The 25,223-nt window shown below is 30.7% G+C and overlaps 3 protein-coding genes and 1 long non-coding RNA gene across 5 annotated transcripts; 1 reads left to right on the forward strand and 3 right to left on the reverse strand.

Moving 5' to 3' along the window:
- Positions 1-631: 631 nt before the first annotated feature.
- On the reverse strand, positions 632-1,454 carry LOC131596673 (gibberellin-regulated protein 1-like). The gene is made up of 3 exons (XM_058869400.1): positions 1,336-1,454; positions 1,209-1,248; positions 632-1,092 (listed from the first exon to the last, which is right to left on the reverse strand). The coding sequence occupies exons 1-3, from the start codon at positions 1,414-1,416 to the stop codon at positions 911-913; spliced, it is 303 nt and encodes a 100-aa protein (XP_058725383.1). The 5' UTR covers positions 1,417-1,454; the 3' UTR covers positions 632-910.
- Positions 1,455-11,581: 10,127 nt separating this feature from the next.
- On the reverse strand, positions 11,582-14,636 carry LOC131596675 (uncharacterized). 2 transcript variants are annotated; one of them, XR_009282358.1, is made up of 5 exons: positions 14,057-14,636; positions 13,412-13,858; positions 12,252-12,386; positions 12,049-12,155; positions 11,582-11,740 (listed from the first exon to the last, which is right to left on the reverse strand). It is a non-coding gene; the product is annotated as an uncharacterized LOC131596675 (long non-coding RNA). The 2 variants fall into 2 exon arrangements; XR_009282357.1 differs by having other exon boundaries at positions 12,252-13,858.
- A 2,988-nt stretch (positions 14,637-17,624) lies between these two features.
- Positions 17,625-18,065, forward strand: LOC131598647 (uncharacterized). The gene has a single exon (XM_058871228.1). It carries the CDS (start codon positions 17,625-17,627, stop codon positions 18,063-18,065), a length of 441 nt encoding a protein of 146 aa, XP_058727211.1.
- A 1,120-nt stretch (positions 18,066-19,185) lies between these two features.
- On the reverse strand, positions 19,186-20,212 carry LOC131596674 (gibberellin-regulated protein 1-like). Its single transcript, XM_058869401.1, has 3 exons — positions 20,070-20,212; positions 19,665-19,704; positions 19,186-19,561 (listed from the first exon to the last, which is right to left on the reverse strand). The coding sequence occupies exons 1-3, from the start codon at positions 20,148-20,150 to the stop codon at positions 19,380-19,382; spliced, it is 303 nt and encodes a 100-aa protein (XP_058725384.1). The 5' UTR covers positions 20,151-20,212; the 3' UTR covers positions 19,186-19,379.
- Positions 20,213-25,223: the final 5,011 nt, after the last annotated feature.

Genomic DNA, 25,223 nt, shown 5'->3' on the forward strand with positions numbered 1-25,223 from the left:
TTTATTTTTGACTTTATCAGAATTTTCTGAAAAAAATTCAAATTTTTCGAAAAGTCCAAAAAAATTCATTTTCGACAAAAAAAAATTTTTTTTAAGCTACAAGAAATTTCGGTAAATTTCAAAATTTCAAATAGTGTAATTTTTATTTTATTTTTTTAAAAAAATTCATACAAAAAATTTATAAATGAACGATAAAAAATAAATCTATCAAAAATTTCATTTTTATCATCCCAAATTTATTCATAAGCAATTCAAGAATCAAGAAAAATTGAAGGATGTCACACACACATATAATTTAGAGGACGGTGTCCTAAATCCTCCGAGCAAACCATCTGCGATCATCCGTGACCAGTTTGAACTCAATCCATTATAATCAATTTTTTCAAAATTGGGCGACACTTTTGAATCCGAATCCTCGGAACCAAGACTCAGCACTTAAGAACAACACCCTTAAAATTCAATTAAGCCATCAACTTAAATTTTTTTAAAACCGTATCAACTCAGCACCGCCTTAAAGATTTCACTGGAAGCTTAGATAACCTGTCGAATCTATATATTGATAAAAACTATTTTGCTCAATTGTCATAGATATTTAAAAGCGAAACAATAATGAATTACTTCAAAACTACAATACCCAAGAAAATATTCTCATTTATACAAATGATAGGTACTAGTACAAAAGAACTGAATACAATAGACAAGAATTGAAAGCGATCACAAACAAGACTATTACTATTTTAAATTAACACTCGATAATTCAACAGCTACTGAAAATAGTTGCGGATTTTATTTTGCATGTAACCAAAGAAATATTTATTTATTTATTTATTTCTTGTTAATGCATGTGTTTTTGGATATATTATGATCAAAGATTCTGGTCCAAATTCCAATTAAGGTAGTTTTTGTTTTTCTATGGGCATTTGCGTTTGCCACCACGAGGAGTCAAGCTGGCATAACATGGACACTTTTCTTGGTTTCCAGCAGTACCAGGTGGCACGCAGTTACATTTTCTACAACATGTCCCACATGCTCTTTGACACAATCTTGGTCGAGATGATAAACGGCACCGTGCAACACACGATCCATTACAATCTGAAATATGTAATCGCATTTTCAAATTGATCAAAATTATAATCACACATGCATGTATATTATTAAATACTCTTATATTAATTATATATGCATGAATTTGTATGTTGTACTTGTACCTATTTTCTGAAGAAGAGAGCCTTGTGTTTTTGCATGTTCCTGAAGTTCATCAAAAACATGCATAAATTAGTAAAAGGCTATATTAAAAGTGATTAGTTAATGAACAAAAACTATATATATACATACCGATTGATCTGCTGCATCAACAAGATGGAGAAGGAGAAGTGATGCAAGAAGTGAAGCAACTAGAAGCTTAGAGAAAGCCATGATTGAGAATATGAATTGCGTTTGTGAAATGAGAGATATTATGAGCTAGTTTTTATAGCAGATGAGACCAGGTTTAGGAAATTAATAGTAACAAAATTTGCTAGCTGGAGTACTGAATTTTTTAGACTCGTGTCAATAGATTATCATAGATATGCATGCAAGTGGCAAAAGAAAGTGGGCCTAATTTGGAGGCAACCAGGGATTGTAAAGAGCAATTGCATGGTGGATAGACAAGACAATGAAGTGGGACGAGGATGGTTTTTAACTTTGTATTCAAACTGAATCTTTTGATAAACTGATAAATTTTTCTTTGTGAACTTGGATGTATATGAAAAATGGAACAACATCTCTAACCATCATAAAAAGTTGAACCATCATAAAAAGTTGAATAGTATATATTCAATCTATATCAGATGACACCATTCATTTTTAACATATTTAATTATTTCAATACATTTTACACTAAGGGTAACTTTACCCAACTTTTTGAGTTGGGTAAATAAGAATTCACCTATGAAAAATTAAATCTAAAGAATATACGAGAACTCTCACGACTTTATCCTTTAAAAAGAACATCTCAGAGATTCTTACAGCTTCGTCCTTTAAAAAAGATATCTTTCTAAATTGAAAAAATTCGACATCATTTTTTTGTATTAATGTTTCATTACTTTGAAATAGGGTTTTCACCTCGGTTTTGGTGAGAGAGGTAACATAAAGTGTAATGGAAAGTTTTCACTTTTCCCTTGTTCATTTTTTCATGGAGGTGAAATAAACAACTTTTGTCTTCGGTTGGTTTTCCACCTAGTGGAAATCAACATTACAAAACCATTATTCATAATAGATTATAAGAGCATAGAAACATTTTAATCAACGTTGGTTCCTTTTTTCTTGTAATATCAATAGCTAAAATTATTTTCTTTAGTACATGCTTGTAAAAAAGTTTACCGTTGTTAGGATAAAGCGTGAATGTAGTTGTTGTTGATGAATTTTAATATTTCTAACAAAAACAATAACAGTGTAACGACAAACATTGCTAAGTTGGATTCATGCTTTCCTAACTAACATCAAACAATTTTAACAAGTATATGTTAAAGAAAATAATTTTAGCAATTATAAGAGAAGATACAATAAGGAAGCAACCTTGAGACATTTCTTAGCTCAACAATCCATACCATGTAATGACTTCTACCTCATGCAATGCTTCTATTATCAGTGTGTTTTCAAAACTCTACATGCTGATTTAAAGACAAATCGTTGATTTACATTTTAATATATTGGTTGGTGTAAGTTTCATGCTGATTGCTGATGTTTCATGGGATTGACGAGTTATCAATGTCTTGATCATTGTTACTTTATAAATGGACAACAAAGACTTGTTGTTTAAATAAATATACACATATTATCTTTAAAGAACCAAGAGAATAGGTCATAAATAAAAAATAATAAAATATTCTAAAATAATGTTGTTGATATTCAAAGGGGGTTGCTCAATGTTGGAACAAAACTTAAGCTTGAACACACAATCACAAGAATATGAATACTCCAATGAGCCTTCTATATTAAGTTGGATCAATGTCATCCTCATGTAAGTCTTTTGTCAATTGTAGTCTTGTCTCAGCTAGTGTTGATGTATAGTTGTAGTGCTTTATCTAAAATCTCTTGAATATCTTACTTGCATATCTTGTTTGATGCATCAACAATCCCCTAACACATTTGTAAAACTCAATTCCAAGGAAATATGAGACGTTGCCAAGATCAACCATCTCAAATTGATTCATCAGGTCCAATTTGAAATCTTTGATTTCCCTGTCACAACTAATTGTAATTAACAATTCATTTACATAGAAGCATAAAATTATCAACTCATTATTGTTACCCCTTCTAACATGCACACTTATTCAGATGCACGCTTCATGACTCATCTCTCTCTTAGGAAGCCATCAATCTTCTTATTCCAAGCTCTTGAAGCTTGTTTAAGTCAATACAATGCCTTATGCACTTTGTACATTTTTTCTCTTGACATTCTTTCTCAAAACCTAATGGTTGTAACACATACACTTCTTCATCCAAAGGACCATTCAAAAAATCACACTTAACATCCATCAAACACAAGGCCCCGTTGTATATATTTGATAAAGCATTAACTAATTTTATTGCTTCAATCCTGGCAACAGGTGCAAAGACTTCATCAAATTCAATGCCTTCTTTATGAAGAAACCCTTTGGCCATAAGTATTGCTTTGTGTCTAATCACTTCACGTTTAAGATTTAGCTTCACTTTTTATACCCACTTCACATCAATTGCCTTCTATCCTATGGTAAATCAACAACTGACCAAGTCTTGTTGACTTCTATAGAGTTTAAATCATCTACCATAACACTCACCCATTTAGGACCCTTCAATGCCTTACTAGCTCACTGTATGTATAAAATTCATATTGCACTAGATCCCTTTCATCATTAACCACATCATTTAGCTGACTACACATTCTTGCAGTCTGACTAACATGTTTCTAACTCTTTGAGGCATGTTGGTACCGACTTGAGTCTGCATTTCAGTTTCACTACTTGGTTCTTCATACATGATTATCAATAAATCCTTCTTAACATTATTACTCTAATCCCATTATTTCATTCATCTATGTGCACATCTCTACTAATCACTATATGCTTACTCACATGATCAAACAACTTGCAACCTTCATCTGAGCGATAACCAATCAAGATCATTTGGATTTATGTGTCATCAAGATTCCTCCCAATAGACCATACATGTGTATAAGTGCTATAGACCCAAACACCTTTAAGTGAGTCAAGTTTAATTTGACCCTAGACCAATATTTTTCTGGTTTGATTCCATCTAGCCTTTTGGTTAGACACCTGTTCAAGATGTATTTAGCAGTGGACACGGCTCACCATATAGTTAATTAGATAAGTGATATTCCTTTAACATACTTCTCGCCATGTTCACAATGGCCATGTTCTTTCTCTCTACAGTCCCATTTTTTAGGTGTATATGGCTGCACAACTTCGTGTTCTTTCTCTTTCACATAGTGCGTCAAACCCACTTGACACATACTCACTTCCACCCTCGGCTCTTAACACCTTGATCTTGTGACCAATTTAACATTCCACCATGGACTTGAACTTGACAAACACATCAATCACATCACTTTTCTTATTAATCAAGTATGTCCGTAATTTTCACATCAATCACACCTTGATCTTGTTACCTCCAATTGAGTCAACTTGAATTTTGGCACACACATCTGAGTATATGACTTCAAGTGTAGTTCTAAACTTCTTTCTTGCATCCTTGCTGAAGATATTCTTGTGTTTCTTAACTTGTACACATTCTTGACATACTTCACTAGGAATATGAATTCTAGGAAACCATGAAACCATGTTTTGCTTCTTCATGGGTCTGATGTCTTTGCTTGAGGACATTGATACCATCAAGACGTATAGTTGGGGTTCTGCGGTATTGGCTTACCTCTACAGCTCCTTATGCAAAAATGCAAAAAAAAGAAAGTTCTACATTTTATGGATGTGCATTCTTACTACAAGCATAGGGATGGTGGAGAATGCCAATATTAGCCCCTGAAAACCCGCACATATATATCTTCCCGTACGCGTCAAGGTAAGTTAATGATGTTATTTCATTTAGTGTATTTATTCTATTATTAATCGTAACTATATTGATTTCTATTTTTTTATCTGTTTAGGTTTAATGCAACTGGATTGGATTACAGTAAAACACCCAAAAACAAAATATTTTTTTACCGCCAACTCTTGGATCGACTTCGACCACAAGATGTATTACCACTAAAACTTTCTTTCCATTATCTAACTATATTTGTAAAATATAACATCTTCTCTAATTTGTAATTAATTTTGTTTTCCTTACAGATTATTTGAGACCATACTTGGAATTAGGCCATGAACCCGAGCGAGAAGAGGCGGTTGTTTGGACGACAAAATCGCCTATCATACGGTTCACCACTGTGGAGATGCACCACAGTGACCATGTCAAACTCCAATTCGGCATGCATCAAAATATCCCCGACCTGCCTAAGTGTTTGGTACCTTGGCATCTGCAAAAGGTCAGCCAATATTGATACATAGAAAATTGGAAGTCATTCGCTAAAGACTTCCGTAAAATATGGGCCCGTCGTTCCAACCATGTCCTACATTTACCTGTGGCGTCGATCAAAATGAAACCAACAGCTGAATATGTCAACTGGTACAGATCGGTTACAAATCCTAAAATGTTTGTGTCTGATCCTTTCTATTTGGCAGACCTGTGAGCACAACAACTGTATTCCAATAACAACAACCATAAATTTTCCAACAACAACAACCACAAGTCCACAACCAAATTACCAACAACAACAACCACAAAATTCCCAACAACAACCACAATATTTCCAACAACAACACCAACAACAATATTACCAACAACAACAACCAAATTACCTACAACAACCAATATACCAACAACAACCAATTTACCAACAACAACAACAATTCCAACAATACCACCACCACCAACAATTCCAAACTCAACCACAAACTAAACCCCAACCTCAAACTCAACCCCACCACCAACGCTTCCAAGATCCCTATATGGCGGACTCCTCCATATCACCACCACTTATCCCCGACATAGGCATACATGAAGAACACCAGCCATACAACTCATTCGACCAACAAACATCACAATACCGCATCAACCATTGAACTTCAACACACCACCATAACCATTGTATTTTAACCATCCCGATTCGACCACCAACTACCAAAGACCAAATTTTGAGGCCGCACCCACCCAGAGCCATTTTGTCCCACCAAGACAAAGCTTTGAAGGCGCCGCGGGCACCCGCCTTTCCTATAGCGGAAATTCTAGAGGTCAAGGTCGGCTGACAGATTTTGTAGACCCGGAGTGCATTGAAGGGTCATTGACCCAAACACAAGAGGAACCAAATAGATGTGGGCGTCGTAGGAATAGGGGAGCACTACCAATTCGTGAGTCGTCTACACGAGTTATTAGACCTCCTCTGTGCGGATTGTACCAGGGTCACTAGCACTAGGTCATCCAAAATTTAATTGTTATGATTAATGTAATTGTCATTTTTTTATTAATATAAAATCATAGTTTCTTTTATTTATATTATTTTTCTACATAAAAAATTTAAGTAAATAAATATAATGGCCAAAATAATAAAATATAATAGGTAAAAAAATTAATTAAAAAAATTAAAAAAAAGGAAACAGGGGTGTTGTCGCCAGGGTGGGTGGCGACTTGGCCCATTTTTCACACTGTGTCGCCAGACCCATTGGCGAGTACACTAAGGGGGTATTGTTGTCGTCACCCTCACGACAACAACGTGTTAAATTCAGTATTTTTTGGACATTTTGGTAATTATTTTAAAAATATGTTGTTTTTGAATTTGTTTTTAAAAATTTGATTATTAAAAAAAAAAAAATCACATTTCGTTATCGAGGAAAAATTAAATCACGAGTCAAATTTTCAGCTAAAATTAAATCACGAGTCATAGGAAGAGCTACCTACTTTAATTTTAGTTGCATAGTGCTTTGTATTGCCGACATCCATCGCTTTAAATTGAAGGTGTGATGGACACATCAATTTTTAATATAGAGTTAGCTAGTTTGCATTATGAATACATCTAGGAGTTCAAAAATTTCCATGCACAAAAACTAGAAGCTCTAAATTACTTTTTTGATAGCTAAAGGTTAGCATAAGTATCGTGAAGTTTAGGTTTGGTAGATAGTGATATATATGGAATTAGATGCAAGAATGAACCATTATTGGAAAGTGTGATTGCTGATGAAGCCAACTTTAACAACTGTTTGTGGCAGTGGTTGCACTCCAGCTGTATTGTATTTGTGCTGATAAAATATACTAGTACTTATAGTCAAGGAGTTCTATTTTAAATCGAATACTACCAACAAACATAATCAAAATTTGTGGTCTAACACATACAAGATTAAATGCATGTTTCACCTCCAATAAGTTGTTATTCTAGATTTTGGTCCTTCCACTTTTTAAATTCAAAAATATACTTTTAATTTAATAAATTTTCCAACATTAAATTTTGAATATATTTCACTGATATTATATATTTACATGAATAAGGTTTTAATATCTATTTTTAATAAAAATAATAGGTGTATGATGTTCGGAGGAAAATAATATAACAATACAATAAGGTATAATAAAAAATAGAATAAAAATATGATATAATAATGCAGAAATATAAACATATCTTTCAAATGTTATATTAATTGAAAATGACTATCTTATACAATAGTTGTACAAATTTATTATGTGAGAATTATAAGAATGAAGTAATATATGATTGAGATTAAAAGATTATTTAAGTGAGACACATGTTAATCAATGGCTTAATTTTTACTCTTTCAATTCAATTCATTCAATCTTAATTCATTGGCCATTTGTTTGAGTTTTCTCTTATATTCTGACACCCTCCCACGCCACTACTTCCCTTCATATTAAATTTTGATATTTTTAAGTTCTTTTTAATGTTTTTGATTATTGAAGTCTCTCTGTTTGCTTGAATATAGTTCTAATGTATATAATTGTGGTATGTGTAACATGTTTAATACTCCCTCTGGCCTTAATTATAAGCAAATATTCTCTTTTTAGGTTCATTGAATAATGAATGTATCTGGTCTACATAAAAGACCAGATACATTCATTACTCAATGAACCTAAAAAGAGAATATTTGCTTATAATTCAGGCCGGAGGGAGTATATGTCAAGCAAAACAGGAAAAATAGTGTCACAATTGCAAGTCCAAGTGAAGAAGAAAATAAGCAAAGAAAAAAAATGTGGAAATGAAAAAATCTAATAGCTTTTATTTTGAAATTCAGGACTTGTTCGTCGGGCGCTCTTGGAGCGAGGATTTTGCCGGATGAGACTTACCCTCGTCGGGCGAATGCTGATATTTGGGCTAGCGCGGCAAATGCTGATATTTGGGCCAGCATGGGTTGAGTTTGTGCGCTGTCAGTTGAATAAAGTGAAAATTCGTTGGACGGAGCTTTTGGACGACGGGCAAAATTGGTTGAGCAAAAAATCTTTAAATAGAGCAGAAAGGGTTTAGAACCATTTTTGGGAGAAATAGAGGCTGAGAAACAAGAGAGGGAGGGTTCAGGTTGAAGACTTGGAGCAGGGGTTTGCATCAATCGTTGAGAAATGCGGTGGATGCTTGTTCTTCTTCATTCTTCCTTTTGTATTTATTTATTTCGGGTAACTAAACTCCTTTCTTGTTGGGATTGAATATAAGTTTACTGTTTTAATATGTATTATTATTGATCATGGTGTTGTATACAATCTATATGTGAATCTATATTGATGTTATCTTTGTTTTACTATTTATCTTAATGGGTTTGGATTGTTATTGGGGAATACGGTTCAAAACTTGGGGAATACGGTTCAAAACTAGAATTAAGATGAACACTTGTTAGATTCTAAACTCTAGACATAGAGGTTGAGAAATCTTCGATTAAACAACAAGGTAGGAATAGCTTAATATGTTGAGAGATCGTCGATTAAAATGTTCAACTCTCATCAGATGTTTAGACATAAACGCTGTTGTAAGTTATATGTGATGATATTGATGAATGTTTAAATTGTGTACAACTGATTGGTAAAATTGCATATTATATTGGTGGATGAAATCCAATCCTGACAAGCTCTCATCTCTCTCTGAAACTTTGTTTATCATTCAAACCGTTTTACTTTCCGTAACTTGAAACTTTCAAAACCCTTGCAAACTTAAGTTTAAAAACATATTAACTGCTGAACGACATTGATGTCGCACTAATTCCTATGGAGACGATAAAATATACTTACTATTTTTGCTTGCTGCTTTACCGCAACAACAGTCATGTGTTCTCTAACAAGTATCTCATTAAAAGTAAAAAAGCACTTAAAAGAACTAAAATGCATGTTGTGATGAATTGTCACCACATGACACGACCTTCACCAGAATTGAATCGTTTGGTCTCTAATTCTTATAACCATTTTTATTAAAATGTGTAATAGTTTATTAGCGATATAATTTTTAAAAATTGATAAACATGCATTTTTATATAATATTTCCTCCATCCCACAATGAGTGACTCAGCCCACCATTTCACACAATTAAGAAAAGTGTAAAAAATAAGAGAGAGAATAATGTTTTTACTATAAGATCTTTATCATGTATTGAAAATATTTTAATATACGAAAATTTATTATTGATTCAAATATTTTGGTAAATGATACCTAAACAAAAATAATATTTGTATACGAAAAAATCTATTATTTACAAAAAATAGTATTTATGACCCAAATATTTTTTATTCAAAAATAGTATACGGGAAAAAATCTATTATTGATCTAAATATTTTTATATACGAAATTTACTATTGATCCAAATATTTTTGTTAATGATACCTAAACAAAAATGAAGTCTCTATACGAAAAAAAAATTTATTATTGATCTAAATATTTTTATATATGAGAAATGGTATTTATGATTAAATATTTTTAATCCAAAAATGATATACGCGAAAAAAATCTATTGATCTAAATATTTTTATATACGAAATAATCAATTATTTATCATTTTTTTTTAAATTTTTTTATTTAAAATAAATGATATATCCAAATTCGTGTTTTTTATTTAAAATAAATGATATATCCAAATTCGCGTAACCGAACAGAACCTGAGCGTATGCACGGGTTTGTTACTAGTTGAAAATAATAAAAAAATTATTCATTAAAGGGTAGAATTAGAAAAAAGTATTGGAAATTGAAATAGATAATTTATTTTGGGACACTATTTTATTTCAAATGAATTACTCATTGTGGGACGGAGGGAGATGACATTATATCAATATGTAGTGTAGATATGGGCGGGATGAATGGTAAGATACCTGTGTCTGCATCCAAATCCGTCTATTTTAATTGATAATTATCTGTGCCCGTACCCGTATGAATTTTACAGATTTTTACCCTACTTGTTTGTGAACATTTTTTTTCAGATAGTCATTGAGTCTAAGTCAAATTATCATCCCTAATTAGAACCCTCATCTTTATTTATTCCTCAAAAACGAGAATACAACCGATCTTACATCATCTTTCATCTTTAATCCAATTAGATAAATGCCTATACATCATGGTCTAATTTATTGTATCAAATTGAGTTAATGAATAATAGTTTCAATATCCTTTCAATCTTTCATCATTCTATTATGCAAGTTATAGCATTACCCAATTAAAAAAATTATAACTAATTTATTTAGATCAAGACATATATATTATGGTATCAAATTGAGTTAATGAATAGTCTTTTTCACATCATAGCATTTCATGCTTTGTTTTAACAAATTACAATGATTAAAAAATATTAAATCCTATTTAAGCAAATTAGTACTTTACCCCGTGCGATGCACGTGTTTAGGCGGGATTTTGATCTAAAGTTGACGCCTAAACATGTATCATGTTTTAATATATTAAAGATATTTGGGTTTCTCAAAAAAAGTTTCAAAATTTCACATAAAAATTGATTAGACATGTAAGCTTCCAGTTATTAATATAAAGTTAGCTAATTTGCACATTATTGGTGAGTACACGTAGGAAGTTCAAATGTTCTCATGCAGACAGAAAACTGAAAGAGCTTAATTCTATTTTGATAGCTAAAAATTAGCAAAAGTGTCAGCTCCTAGCGACGTCACTACAAGAAATACTCAAATTTCCTGCGGATTTACCTGCGGATTTCAGCTAAATTTCCGCAGGAAACTTGTTTCCTGCGGTTTTTCCTGCGGTTCAGGTCTCCAGCTAAAACCTTCGTGGGTAATATTTTCAGCAGGAAGTTCCGCAGAAAATTCCGCAGGTAAATCCGCAGGAAATTTCCGCAGGTAAATCCACAGGAAATTTCCGCAGGTATATTATTTTTTTAAAAATTTTTTTGAAACATTGTATATTAAAATAACTATAATATAAAAATAAAATTATCATTTAAAATGTTTTGAATTTAAATAAGACATTTAAAATATTTTGAATTTAAATAAGACAAATTCAAATTGTTAAATAACAAGTACTTAATTACATAGTCACATTACTAAAAAATTGATTAAAAAAAACCAAGCTATTACTAATCATTTGTCAACAAGTCAAAGAAAAAAAAGTACAAATCAAGATTCAAAGGTTGAGTGACTTCATGTTGAGTAGATATATTCTTTTTCTTGGACGGTTTTGGCATCATAGCTTGTAAGAACTCAAAGGAATGCAAAACCTGAAAAGATGTAGTGCAACAAATTTTAGTTGGGGACCGAAACAAAATATCAAAGAAAATATGCAAAATCTTTATCTATCCAATAAGTAAACCAGTCTTAGTTTCAATTCAACAAGGAGTGTGGTCCATGAGAAAACATGCAATTACCTTAATCTAACTACTCTCAAAACAAAAGAAAAACAGAACCAAGTATTAAGCAAGGATTTTAGTCATTAAGTGGATGAGATAATTGAAAGCGAAACCAAATGCGAATAATAATCAACACAACTACGAATAAGAATAGTACAAAAACATTTGCAAACAAACACCTTATCCATCTAATTGGATGAGGACCCAATTATGTTACTGAAGTCTCTGCATGCCTCTTCAAGCTCTTGTCCGCTATATCTTCTCACGTCCTTTAACATATTCAGGACTGCAATCAAATTGTTAAGTTCAAAATAGATCTCGATCTGTTCGACATAAATAGAAAGTAGAAAACAAAGAAACTGAAAGTTCAAAGTATATATACTTCAGTGTGATGTTTCAGGCTCTTTCAGGCCGGCAGATTTTTTCTAAGGAATAATGGTAGATGATTTATTGTTGCATCTTTGTACAGTAGCGAGAGCCGCAACCAGAAAGAGAGAACCGGCCATAGTTCCGGCTACTATTAAAAAAATGGGATGCCCACAAGCCAATATAACAAAATTAGTCCATATATGTGCCTTAAGCTGCACTCCATACATATATAGTATTAATTGGAGCAAGATTGTCCAACTCAAGTTAATCCCAAAAGAAAAGCATACATGGAAAGTGAGAGCGAATTAAAGACACTTCTTTAACTAGTGACGAACCATATGTTCAGTTTCATTTGTTCAAACATTAAATAACTTACTAAATAAAATATTATATATGTGGATGTAGGCTAGTTACAAAATATAATGAAAATGTGTGAAAGATATATGTCATACGAACAATACTAGAGTCAATAAAAGAAATATAGTAAATGTTGTTTTGATTTGCATAGCTTATTTAAAAATCTAATCCAAATGGAGACTATGAGACTTACCAAGACAGCATAGTACACAAAAGTTAGAAATGTCTTTATTTGAAATAATTTGAATATATATTAAAATTAAAATGCATCCAATCAATTCAACTAAAATTAAAATAAAATACAATTAAAATGCATCCAATCAATAATGTAAGTATGTAACTGAGAGAGAATATAACACTACCAGAAAAGTGACAACAGGAAGTCCTAGGAAGTTTCCTGCTATGGTGGTTAAATGACTTTGAAATTTGAACCTACTAATTCAATGCATCTTTATACACTAGTACAATATAGGTAGTCATTCAAATTCCAACCCTTACTTTTTATATCTATTATTCTACTTTGGACTAAATTTTAAAAATCTATTAAAATGTTACTACTTCTAAATTTGTTATACAAAAAATTGACATTTAAACTTGTTAACTGTAACTTTTATGTTGAATACTTGATTCCGTGAAACTTCAGAACTTGAAGATAAACATGTGCATTTGGAGATTACCCATCCAACTGCTAATGTACATAAGTAAATGTGTGGTTATTCACAAATCAAAAACAAAAACCATTAAATCTAGAGTTTCAGAAAAGCAGAGACATAAAAACAATGAGTTCAGTTCAGGAAAACTCGTCTTAGTTCTTACCTAAAGATACTCCTCTCCTTGATAGCTTCCAAGATATCGGACAACATTAGGATGATTACACTGTCGTAAGTCGTAACATCTCAATCTCACCACGAATTTCCTCATATCCCTCCTCCTAATGAGCACAAGAATAATAATAATAAAGATAATTGCCTCCATCAAAAAGTGGTTTCCAAATAGTATCCCAATTTTTGGTTTGCAAACATACCTTACAGAGTTGAGCAAACAGTTGAGAGGAAGCAAAGTAAGTATGAATTGTATACTTAAGTTTAGGTGCTATTTTATGTGCCTTATTCAAGTGTAGTCTATCAGAGTATCTATAACATAATTTCCAAGACATAATATTTATCTTCAAAAGTATTATGCATCCATGAAATGTTACTTACCCTGTTCTTCAAATGCGATACATGTTCCAATTGTCTCCTCGTATTCACCAATCTGTAGACCCTATAATTAACAATATGTAATAAACATTATGAGTCAATATATTAATACCCATTCTCAACAAAGGAAACAATAGCTTGTAAAGTTGCTGTTACTCTTCACTTTATTCATCAATCAAACAGAATATGATATTTACAAATAGGTATAGTTATAGTAATGCATCGGCATAGATTGGCATAGAGAGAAAATCAATGTATATACCTCATCTTGGTGTCGTTTCCCTGGAATCCAAGATGGCAATAATGGCAACATCATAACCAATTCACAATCTGTGATTTGAATAGAATCACCAACAACACAACATCACAGCATAAGAAAATCAAAAGTGAAGCAAAAAGAAGAAAAATCCAGTTGGGACATTTCATCGAACATCTTGTGAGCGAGGAAGAAATCTGCATTTGTCTTCATTTAAACTGGTGAGCACTGATCCAATTTCGAAAAAATCAACAACGCCTCGCCTACATTAACCTCAGCTTCCTTCAGATCTTCTCTAAGCCGTAATTTCTCTTGATTTCTATTCCTAGTTTGAAAAATCAAAACATGAAAACGAGACTGAGAGGAGGAAAGGGAGATTCCGGCGGTGACACAAAGCAGTCGACGGCGATGGCGAGGATTCACGATAGTACACAAACAGTTGATGGAGATGATTCACGATGAAAAAAACGCTAGAGATGAGTTTCCATTGCCTTTGAGAGAAGCGTTTTTTTCCTTTGGTAAACACGTGTTTACTTTCCTTTGAGAAAAAACTACATGATTTTGATTATTTTTCTGATATAACCATACTAATAAATGAATAAACATCATGTTATTTTATTTTTGTTTAACTATGACTTTTATTTGATTAGGTTTTTTAGGCTTATAAAAACATTGCCATAATAATTATTACATACTTTTTATATCAATTAAATTTTGATAAAATTTAAATAAAATACTATTAATAATTTTAGTAAATATTTAAATCTACTAATTTTTATAAAAAGTGTTTTATTTTAATAGAAAAAATTATATAATTTTTTTATAATTAATAATTTAAAAGTTATTATCTTATTGGTAGATTTTTGACTCAATATTTAAGAATTAAAAATGCGGGTTCGATACACAATTTAAATTTTGGTCAGATTAACTTAAAGTATTGTTCTACTTGTAGATTCTTTGGTCTAATATGAGTTGCACAGTCGGTTCAATTCTAATATAAGAAATGTTTAAGTAATTAATATAATTAAAAATGAAAATTTTCAACAATTATGAAATATACCAATTATTAAAAACTAAGATGGAAATTGAAATTAAAAATTAATTCAAATACATTATAAAAATAATTACTAACATAGAAAAAATAAGGATTAAAAATTAAAATGAAACTAAATAAAAAACACCATAAAAAATTAGTAAAATAACAAAATAATAATTAAAATAGATAATCGCAGCAAAATCCGCAGGAAAGTTTCCTGCAGAATTACCTGCGGATTTCTTATTATAGTTTGGTTTTGTTGTAATAAATATTCGCAGTAAATTCCGCAGGAAATTTTCCTGCGGATTTTATAGTTTAGTGAGATATTTTCTTTGAAATATAAACTCCGCAGAAAAATCCGCAGGTATTCCTGCGGAATTTTCTGCCAACTTTTTATCCGCAGGAAACTTTATTTTAGAATGAAATTCCCAGGAAAATCCGCAGGTATTCCTGCGGAACATTTTCCGCAGGAAATTCCGCAGGTAAATCGAGTATTTCTAATAGTGCGTGAAGTTTAGGTTTGGTAGATAGTATGGAATTAGATGCAAAAAGAATGTGGAGAAGGAATGAAGCACTAGTGGAAAGTAAGAAAATGATTGCTGATAAAGCCAACCTTCACAGCTGTTTGTGGCGGCACTCCAGCTATATTGTGCTAGTGATCAAATATAGTATATACTACTTTAAATCAAACATAAACAAACAAATATCAACATTTTGATACAAGTAATTCGATCCCTTTACTCAAATCATGGTTTATGATACCATTTGTTAGCATAATTTGGGGATGGGGAGGGTCAAGCTAGAAACATTCTACTTTGTGGAATTTTCTTTGAGCAACATACATTTGAGAGAGACACACCACTTATTCACTCAAAACCTTAAGGTGATAGGTGTATTGGTTCTCCCACTTATAAATGCTCAACACTCCACATTTATAACCAATGTGAAACTCCAATCACACTAGAATTATTATTCTCAACCATTTTTAATAAAAGTTGTATGTTATTAAGGTATGTTAGTTGTTGTTAAAAGTTAGTATGTTTTTTTTTAATAAAAGATGTATGTTGTTGTTAAGATTTGTTTAATGATATACTTTCTAAATTGCAGCTTCATTATGTTCAGTCAACATGTCATAAAAGACGAGTTTATTATATTGTATGTGGTTTGAGTGTTTTTCCTTAATAAATTACAACTTCATTATGTTTAGTCAATATGTAACATTTTGAATTGAATTAGAAAATTATAATATGAGATGTTAAGTTCTATTATAAAACAAATTACCCTTATCAATATTATACAAGATTTCTTCTACCAATTATTCACATTTTGCTTTTTAACTGTTAAAATTTGGTTTAATGTTTTCTATTCTTCAATCGCTCATTCCTTCACCTATAATTTTGTTTCCAAAGTAAATAATATTTTGCAAAATTAACTAGAGGTGAAGGAATAAGTGGTTGAAGAACTAGGAGCATTGAAACAAGATCAATCTGTTAAAGAGCGAATTGCAGCTTATGGATTGTAGAAGGTTTATACAACATTTATTAGTTATAGTAAACTCAAGTAAACATATCCCCACAGTTGTAATTAAAGACTGTGGTGATATGTTGTGCGCTAAATCTTTCATCATGGTTGGAGTTTAGGACCGTGGTGAAATGTGTGAAAATCTATAAAAAAAATGTAGCGCTAGAAATCGAACCCTAGACCAACACCTTTTACTATGGTTGTTTAAAACAATTGTAGTGGCATGTTACATGCTACATCATTTTTACCACGACTAGTCGCATGAGTGGTTGTAAACATGACACATACAACCACAATGCTCCCCCTTAAAACACACTTGTACTCAGGGTCGGCCCTGGGCCAGGGCAACCAGGGCCACAACTCAGGGCCTCACAAAAAATAGGGCCTCAAGTTTTTGGTTATGGGCCTTATAAATAGGGCCTCAAGTTTCTGGTGGTTGCAAAAATATATTTTGTTTGTTGTTTTTTTTTATGTTGTTATTGAATGTACTCAAAAGTGCTTGCTGGTGGATTCCACGCCAAAATTTGTTTGTTCTCCATTTATATTGCCATTAAATTTGTTACATGATACACTTTTTCTTTTTGTTTTTTTTTTAAAAACTAATAAATTTTAATATTAATATATATTAACCTAATAAAAATTCACCTTTTTCTTTCTAACAAAAAGAAAAATAGTGACTTTCTCCTCTCTTCTTCTTTGAAACAAAAGGGAAACATAAAATTCAAAAATCATAATTTAAGGTTAGTTGTTCAATTTTTTTTCTTTTTTAATTGGTAATTTCTTCTTCTTATTTATTGTTTATTTTTCAATTGGTATAAATTCTTCATATAAATTAAATTTCAAATAAATGAATTTTATTGACTAATTATTTTTTAATTTTTTATTTATCGGTTCAACTTCAACATTGCGAAATTTATCGGTTCAACGTTAATATTATGAAATTTATTGGTTCAACTTCAACTCTTCGGGATTGATCAATTTTAATTTCAGGTTCTAAATTTTTTTCATTATTCCTCCATGCATCCTAAATTGTCTCCTAAGATTAGAAAGTTTGATTCTGGATATGAGAAGCGTAAGAAAAAGAAAAGACTTGATGAGTTAACTCAATCTCAATCAGGAGCTCTTGATAAAATTATCATAAAAGAACCACAAATTCCTAATGAAAATCAAAATGTTGATGTTGGAATTATTGAAAACACGGTTTCTACTAAAAATATGGAGGAAAATGCTAATGTTAATGCTACCAAAAATGATAATTTAGATGCTGAAAATATGGAGGAAAATGCTAATGTTAATGCTACTGAAAATGATAATTTAGATGTTGAAAATATGGAAGAAAATGCTAATGTTAATCCTACTGAAAATGATGTTTTAGATGTTAAAAATGTTGATGCTGAAAATCTTGATAATGGTATTGACCATGATGAAGATAGAGATATATTTGATCCAGCAATATAGGATTCTCTCGAGTCTAGAATGATTGATTTATTGGCAACAAAAGGTCATAAAAGAGATGTGTCTATTGTGAAGGGTCCTAAAGACAAATCATTTAAACATTTTACGACTAATTTGTATAGTAGAGTTTTACCAAATGGAGAAAAATGTGATAGTGATTGAAAATAATTTGTCAGAGAATATACAATATGAAGACTTGATTGAAGAATTTGCTTCAAAAAATGTTAGAGGGAAGACTTTTTTTAACGTAGTTAGAATGTATTTTGATAATATTCATTAAAATATAATTTTTTTTTGTGGTTCTATTGATATTATTTTTTTTAAAGAAAATTATATTATTTATTAGGGGTCATTTTCATTATTTGCCCAGGGCCTCCAAAAAGTCGGGACAGACCCTGCTTGTACTATCGTTGCTACTTTCCAACGGGACACTTCTAGGGGCATTTTGATACAAGTCAGTCCCTTCACTCGAATCAAAGATTCATGATATTATTTGTTGGGGCAATTTAGGTGGTTAAACGAGGAACATTTTTAGTTTGGGGACTTTCTTTTTGAACAACTCACCTATGTGAGAGACACACCACATACGCATCCAAAATTTTAAAGTGATAGGTGTGTGGGTTCTCCTACTTATATTCCTAATTAATCTGACCCTTCTCTACACAACTCACACTTGAGGAGGAGTGTTAAAAGAATTACAAGAGACTTCATTTATAGGTCAGACTTAAATCCATTTAACTTTATTAAAATATCTAGCTATTGATCCATTTGCTTAAGTATTTTACAATCATATCATCTCACAACTCCTGTAGATTTCACTCGAATCTTATATAACTCAAATAAATAAAAAACTATTTTGCTGACCACATGTTTCAATCGCCACAAATATTTAAAGGGGACAACTTCTTTATCCATCATAAAAAGTTGGGTAGTGTATCTCCAACCAATCACATGATTCTATCTCATTTAACACATTTAATTATTTTATTAAAATACTACAATTATTCGTTGTTTTTAAAATATTTTACAAAGGAGATAATCTTATCCAATTTTTTAAATTTAGTAGATAAAAATTCACCATATTTAAAAACAAAATAATAATAAATTTGTTAAAAGTACAATATTTAACAAAGAAATTCTCATTTAATAATTAGGTAGTAGTACAAAAGAAGTGAATACAATAGACATGGATTGAAAGCGATAACAAACAAGACCATATTGACTTAGCAATACTTATATTTTTATTATTAATGCATGGTAATATTTAGGAAATTTTTGATAAAAGTCCAAATTCCATTTAAGGTAGTTTTTGTTTCTTTAAGGGCACTTGGGTTTGCCACCACGAGTAGTCAAGCTGGCATAACAGGGACACTTTTCTTGGTTTCCAGCAGTACCAGGTGGCACACAGTTACATCTTCTACAACATGTTCCACATGCTCTTTGACACAATCTTGGTCGAGATGATAAACGGCACCTTGCAACACATGATCCGTTACAATCTGAAATATGTAATCACGTTTCAAATTGATCAAAATTATAATCACACATATTTATATATCAAGTACTCTTATATGCATGAATTTATATGATATGTAGTTGTACCTATTTGCTGAAGAAGAGAACCTTGTGTTTGTGTATGTTCCTGCCATTCATTAAAAGCATGCATTAGTTAGTTAAGTTTATAGATTGTATTATTGGTAATATTTTTCTATAAAAATATAAAATATACAGCTCCGGTGGTAGAGTCATGAATTTTAGGTAGCTTAAGCAAAAATGTTACACCATTTGATTATTTATCTGTTTTAATTTTTACATCCAATATTTACTAATTCTGTCCCCAATTTTATCACTCATTTTGCCTAAAAATCAGCTATTAAATTGAGAAGAGTATAAAGAAAAGAGAGGTTGAGCTCGGCGCGTGCCCGGACTGGCTGGACCTTTGAACCGTCCCTGCATAGCTCGATTATAAAACAGAAAAAAAAATACTGATTTAAATTATATACGTACAGATTGATGTGCAGCATCAACAAAATGGAGAAAGAGAAGTGATGCAAGAAGGGAAGCAGCTAGAAGCTTAGAGAAAGGCATGATTGAGAATGTTAATTAAGTGTGAGAAATGAGAGATATGATGAGGAGGTATTTATAGGTGATGAGAGCAGCTAGCTTTAAGAGAAGAATATATATATCAACAAAACTTGCTAGCTGGAATATTGCTTTTCTTGGATTAAAGTGAATTATGTATATAATTTGGAGGCAATTTGCATGGTGGGTGAATATGGCTGGCTTTGAAGAATATTAGTGGATAGTTGATCTTTCTATTTTTGTCATGATATGATTGACTCACTCTCACAAAACCCCACAATTCTTGTCTAAATAAATTTTGTGTCTATTGTGCGTGTGAGTAATGCTTATCTAAAAATATATGTATATTGAAAACTAGTCAAAGGAAGGGTTACCTAGTTCAGTTTCATTCGAATAATGCTCTGTATTACCGATGTCGGTCGCTTTAAATTTAAGGTGTGCTGGATGGTTGATGCCATGGACACATCAATTTCTTTTTCAAATTATTCCAGAGTTAAATTTATGAAATAACTTCTCTACCCATCATAAAAAAAAAACAAGATTCCATATTTAAGGTGGAGTTATTACAAAAGTAAGGGTATAATTATAACATTAAATTATAAAATGACACTTAAATAGGAACAAAAAAATTCCTCTAAAATGACACTTAAAAAGGAACTGAGGGAGTATAAAATAGTACAATTATTTGTTGTTTCCAAGACATTTTACACATAAGGTAACTTTACCTAAGTTTTTGAGTTGGATAAATAAGAATTCACCTAAATTTATACTCTCTTTGTCTTATAATAAGTGACTCATTTGAATTAAAATGATGTATTCTAATACATTTTTTTTTTCAATTCTACCCTTCAATTAATAAATATTTCACCATTTTCAATATATGATCAGAGTATTATAGTAAAAACGACATTCTCTCTCTTACTTTTATAATTTTTTTTAATCGATGTGAAATGATGGATTGGATCACTCATTATGACTAACCAGTACCCTCAGGGCAATAGTTAAACATTTCAAAAAAAAATTTTTTTATAGAAAATATAATATTTCAATTTTCAAGACATTAAATACGCAGATTACCGAGATAAATTTACTATTTTAAAGTCTTAACCATTGTTCTTAGAGCACTGGTTAGCATTTCTCATATTTTAAATAGTGGTGGACAAAAACTCGAGACCCGCCCATGACCCGTTTTGTCATATCCGTTTTTTTAAGGAACATAAATAATTGGATTTCGGGTGAGAGAGTAGACAATCGAGTTCAAATGAGTTTTTTTGATGAGGTTCGGATGCTATGAATTGGTATAATGAAATCCGAGTCCAACCAAAATTGTGTGTCATTGGACCAATAATAGTAAAATATAATACTTTTCTCTTTTGACTCAAAACTCTTCTAGGACTTGAGACTCAAAATCTAATTTGACATCCTATTTAATTTAATTTAATTTAATTGCTTGTAATACCATTCTGACCAGTCTTCATGTATCTTCATAATTATTAAGGGTGGGTGTTCTTTGGTGTGGGTTCATATGTGAACACCATATTCAAACTAAATTAATCTACAAATTATTTCAATTCAGTCATTTATATATAAACTCAATTCAATTTAAATAGTTTTAGTTGGATTATGAAATTAGAATTTTTCAATTCATAGATCCTTTGACACAAATACCATGATTTATCGTAGTTAAATATATAATACATAAATTATATTATTAAAAAATATCTTAAATTTTATTTAAATAAATATTTCGGTTTTTTAAAAATAAAGTTTCAAATTTTCACTTTAAAAATGATTTGACATGTAAGCTTCCAATTATTAAATATAGAGTTAGCTAGTTTGCATTATGAATGGACGTAGGAGTTCAAATTTTATTCATGCAGACAGAAAACTACAAGAGCTTAATTAACTTTTTGATACCCAAAAAATTAGAAGAAAAAAAAAGTGTCGTGAAGTTTGGGTTTGGTAGATGGTGATATATATGGAATTAGATGCATGAAAGATGTGGAGAAGGAATGAACCATTAATAAAGCCAAACTTGACAGCTGTTTGTGACGGCACCTCAGCTGTATTATGCTAATCAAATGAGGTATACGCTATCTAAAGAGTAATGTTATTTTTACACCATTTATTACACCAAATACTTACACTAAATATTGTTCATCGTATTTGGTTAATGTAGTGTAAAAAATTGGTTGATGCAGTAATGAAGTTGGTTAATACAACATTCAGGTATTAAAAATAATTTTTAGCAGTCACTAAATTTGGTTAATGCAGTGTAAAAATTTGGTTAATGCAGTAATAAAGTTGGTTAATGCAACATCCAGGTATTAAAAATAATTTTTAGCAGTCATCAAACTTGGTTAATGCAGTTTAAAAATTTGGTTAATGCAGTAATGAAGTTGGTTAATGCATGTTCAGGTATTAAAAATAAATGTCCGTACATGAATAGTATTCACGCCGTACATGAATAGTATTCGTTCGTACATGAACAGTGTCATCCGTATATGAACAGTGTCGTCCGTACATACGGTGTAAGTGTAAGAATAACATTTATGATATTACTTAGGGTGTGTTTGGTTGTGAGATGAAAATGAGAAGAGAGAAAAATGTGAGAAAGAGTGTAAGAAGAAAGAAATGGGTGAGAAATAGGATAGATTAATGTATTGTTTGTTATGAGAGAAGTATGAGAAAAATAGAAGAGAAAGAAGTGTAATTATTTTTGAAAGGACAAAAATACCCTTAAATTAAAAAAATTAATGCTACAATTTTTTTCATTAAATTTTTATCACTATTTAAATCTATATTTTAATTAAAATAACAATTATTGAGTAATTTTAATTTATTTAATTGTTTTATTATTTTAATTATCAAAATAATTTAATTTAGTAAATTTATTTGTTTTTATACTATATGCAAATAGGCTAACAAATAAACAAAAAAAAAACACAACAGATTTAACTTTGGCCAATTGTAAACCACAATAAACCAAAGTCGTTATTTAATTGATTTTACTTGAAGTATCATTAGAAAAAGAAACAAAACGTATAAAATAAGGGTATTGATTGGAAACAAAAAAAATTAGACCTTTCTCTTCTCTTTCTTCTCTATAATGAGAAGAAAGCAAAATGTGGTGGGACCCACTTATTTTCTTTCTCTCTTCAACATTTCTTCTCATTACCAAGCAAGAGAAGTTAGCTCTTTCTTTGCAACTTCTCTCTTTGATACTTCTCTCTCTTGTTCCAAACACACCCTTAGAGAAAAAAAAAGTTGTGTTTAGATAGGAGAAATGTTAGGTTGACACTAAAAATTATACTACATCGTATCTACTATTTATTTGTATTTAAAAAAATTAATTAAAATATTCAATCAATTACATGATGGCATCTAGGGTGAACCACCATTTAAATGGTTTACTATTAACCATAACTATGAGTCCTTAGATCTTAAATATAATATTTTATGGTATATTTCTCCACATGCAAGTTTTTTTTTTCTTTCATCTTCTTTCTCTTTTCAAACAAATCGTTTCAATCAAAATTCTAGAGATAAATAAATATCAAATTATAGCCTTTAAATATTTTATTTTGAATATACTGTCAGAATAAATTGAATTGAGCTTAAAAAATCTGGTGGAAAGCACTTGTAAGAAAATCATGCATCATAAACCTAATGTCATTGTCACTTCTTAAACATTTAAGCTTATTGCTAAATTGTGTTTCAATGAATGATATGAAGTTTATTAAATGTTTTCTGGTTTCAGCTTTTGATTTCATCAAAATCACCCAAGTGAATATACTAAACTCATCAACTAATGTAAGCAAATATTTATGACCTAGAACAAAAATATGAGAATACGAACCCCAAATATCAACGCGAAGAATTTCAAAAGCATAAAAGGTTTGAGTAATGCTACTAAAATGAGGCAACTTCCTTTGTTTGAAAAAATGACAAATGTCACAAGGAACTTTATGTTTATTGAAGTGAATAAAGGGAAATTGAGAGCATATACATTGATGTCTAAGAGAAGAAATATGTCATAATCTCATATGTCATAATGCAAAATCACAAACAACATGCGAATTACAATTTGAAATAGAATGAAAAGGTGTAAAGCAAACCGAATTAGGAACAGACTTGGCTACTTGCATATCAATTATGTATAAACCATCAACTAATTTAGTTGTACCAATCATCTTCTTAGTATTGTCCTGCGAAAATATACAAGAGTCGATAGTAAAAACAACAAAACAATTATTTTCTATAACTTATTGGGGAACAAATAAAATATTAGTGTGAAAGTTTGAAAAAAAATAAAACGTTAGTAAGTTGCAGATCGGGAGAAAATAGGCAGTTCCATCTAAACAGGAAGTGGCAATGGCATTGTTTGGTAGGTGCGTTGTTATAGGTTTGATAGAATGAATATTAACAAGTAAGGAAATGTTGTCGGTGATGTGATATGGGGCTCTGGTATCAATAATCCAGGAGAGATAGCTCTTACCAAAATCAATGTTTGAGTTGGTGTTTAGGACAACTGAATGAGTAGAGTTGGAATGGGGTTGAATGAAAGTTGTATTGACAGAGTGCATTTTAGATAAACATTGTTGCTTTCAAGTTTGAAGTAATTCCATAAGATTATTGTATTGATCTTGTATGAAGAAAAAATCCAGTATTGGATCTATCAGACGTAGAATAGGTTTGAGTTGGTTATCCATTATTAAACAATTTAAATATTAAACAATTTTAATAATTGATATTACATGAATTGTCATTGGTATTACATGATAAAATCTCAAAATTTAAATATTAAACAATTTTAATAATTGATTTCAATCTTTTTCTTCTTTGATCTTTCATAAATTTTTATTTTAATCAAAACCAGACTAAAAAGGATAAACACGCCTTCTTCACAATATAAATTCTCAACAACGTTCAATTATTTTATCAAGTTATTGATGGGCTTTATCTCCATTATTTTTATTTTATTTTTTAATTGTTCAACCTCTCACATCCACAATTCAAGAATAAATTAAAGTTTCCGCTCAATCTTATGGCTCTAAAAAAAGAAAATAAATCTTTAAT

This window comes from Vicia villosa, linkage group LG4 (assembly GCF_029867415.1).
Source record: "Vicia villosa cultivar HV-30 ecotype Madison, WI linkage group LG4, Vvil1.0, whole genome shotgun sequence".
Classification (NCBI taxonomy): Eukaryota; Viridiplantae; Streptophyta; class Magnoliopsida; order Fabales; family Fabaceae; genus Vicia; species Vicia villosa.